The 1,978-nt window shown below is 33.4% G+C and overlaps 1 protein-coding gene across 1 annotated transcript; it reads left to right on the forward strand.

The window, feature by feature from the left end:
• Nucleotides 1-693: 693 nt before the first annotated feature.
• On the forward strand, nucleotides 694-1,515 carry LOC105449099. Its single transcript, XM_011688097.1, has 2 exons — nucleotides 694-1,032; nucleotides 1,108-1,515. The coding sequence occupies exons 1-2, from the start codon at nucleotides 694-696 to the stop codon at nucleotides 1,513-1,515; spliced, it is 747 nt and encodes a 248-aa protein (XP_011686399.1).
• Nucleotides 1,516-1,978: the final 463 nt, after the last annotated feature.

The raw sequence follows: 1,978 nt of genomic DNA on the forward strand, positions 1-1,978 counted from the left end.
TCTGACTCTAATTGTACGAACCATAGCTTGGGTCGATTTTTCCAGAACGTCGGCAGACGAACGTTTCTGAACTCTGCATCGAATTCTTCGTGGCGAGGTATTGTTGGCGGTCGGAAAATGATCGGCGTGGTCGCGTCCTCGAGCGCTGTTTGCTCGCTGGATTCTCCGAGGGTGTGAGTCGGCGTTCGTGCGGTCGTCATCTTGGCACGTGTTCTTAACAATTAACTCGCGAGATATATATGTTCGCGGTAGAAAACACTTTTCGGGGTCACCAATTATGTAGGGGTTTTATCCTACATAAGAGTGGGAATCAGAGGATTTCGGTACAGACACTCGTATAACACAACAACTTGCTTTATTGGAAGTTACAAAAGGAATGAGGGCGATAATGTCTACGGATCGCGGAGAAGAACTATGAGTATATGTTTTGTAGATAGGAACTCTGTTGTCGATAATGGCGACAATATGGCGTAGCCATGGAGTATATATGTAAAGGAACGGAAGTGCATGTGTATGTGTTCTCAACCCTACACATTGTATTGAATATATAGACGTAGATAAGATCGAGCATATCATATATTAGCATAAACAGCATGTATGAGAAAGAGGGAACAATACCTGATTCTTTTTTTTCTCTTAAACAAATGTTATTATCTGTATGCTAATTAACCACTTTAATATTTTACAGCTGATATGGTACAACATCGTTTTACTAGTATGAAGCAAACTTTTGTGACAAACTTTCGGAAAGAACGTGAATCACAAAAAAGGTGTAGTGGAAAAAGTTCCGAAGACATTTATAAACCTAAATGGGCTCTGTATGGTCGATTAAAATTCTTAAAAAAATCATGTGTTCAGGCAGAAAGTACATCTAATTTACAAACTCCTATAAATACTTCATATTCTGACAACACAGAATCCGTAATAGGTATTGATACTGATAATATAATAGAAGAAAATAACTCTGAAAATATTGAATATCTAGAGAAGGATTTTATAGACCTAACACAATATAATTTACATAATACACAGGTGAGGGTTTATTGCAAATCTCGGCAAAATCTTATAATTAATTTTATTAATTATTTTTTTAATTTTTAATTTTAGCATGATCTTGATTCTCCGGAAATTTTCAGTTTAGATGAAATTTCAGCTTGTTCTAGTACAAAGAATTTATCAAATTCGTTTTATAATTCTCAGTTAGATAGTGGTTCATCTGGTTTATCAAGTTCATCAACAGCAAAGCTGTCAGCAACTATACATTCTCCTGCCAACTTAAAATCAACTTCGGACAAAAAAAACATATACATAAAAAGAGGATCAGTTAAAAAAAGAAAGGGATCATTAGTAGAAGAGGCAATTGGAGCCATTAAGACACTATCAAATCAATGCACATCTGAAAATGATTCAGTAGAATATTTTGGAAATTTTGTAGCAGCGAGATTACGGGAAATGAGCTCTCTGACTCGTAAACGATGTGAACATGATATTATGAAATGTCTTGCAGACTATTAATATCTCTTGAGCGTATTCGCATTTATATTAATATCTTATGATATTTTTTACTTTTTATTTACCAAAGTATTACATGTGATATTGCGATACAAATAACTTTTATTTTTATTTTTTATAGATAAGTACACGTGATATACACATTGTTTGATTTATAGATATAAGTATTATATGTAATACAAACTGTTGCGATACGAATAACTTTTACATTATAGATTTTATGTGATACAAAATATGATACAAATAAGTTTTGTTTATTTTATGGATAAATGTTATTTGTAATAAAAATGCGATACAAAAATAACTTTTATTTTTATTTTTTATAGATAAGTACACGTGATACACATTGTTTGATTTACGGATATAAGTATTATATGTAATACAAATACAATACACTGTTGCGATACGAATAACTTGTAACGATGCACCCCCGAAAGTGCATCGTTCCCGGCCGAACAACCGCCGG

Source organism: Wasmannia auropunctata, unplaced genomic scaffold (genome assembly GCF_000956235.1).
Source record: "Wasmannia auropunctata unplaced genomic scaffold, wasmannia.A_1.0 LD336078.1, whole genome shotgun sequence".
Lineage (NCBI taxonomy): Eukaryota > Metazoa > Arthropoda > Insecta > Hymenoptera > Formicidae > Wasmannia > Wasmannia auropunctata.

Coding starts and splice junctions, on each gene's coding strand:
- LOC105449099 (XM_011688097.1), top strand. CDS start 694: ATGGTACAACATCGTTTTACTAGTATGAAGCAAACTTTTGTGACAAAC. Junction 1,033..1,107: donor ATAATTTACATAATACACAG/GTGAGGGTTTAT, acceptor TTTTAATTTTAG/CATGATCTTGATTCTCCGGA.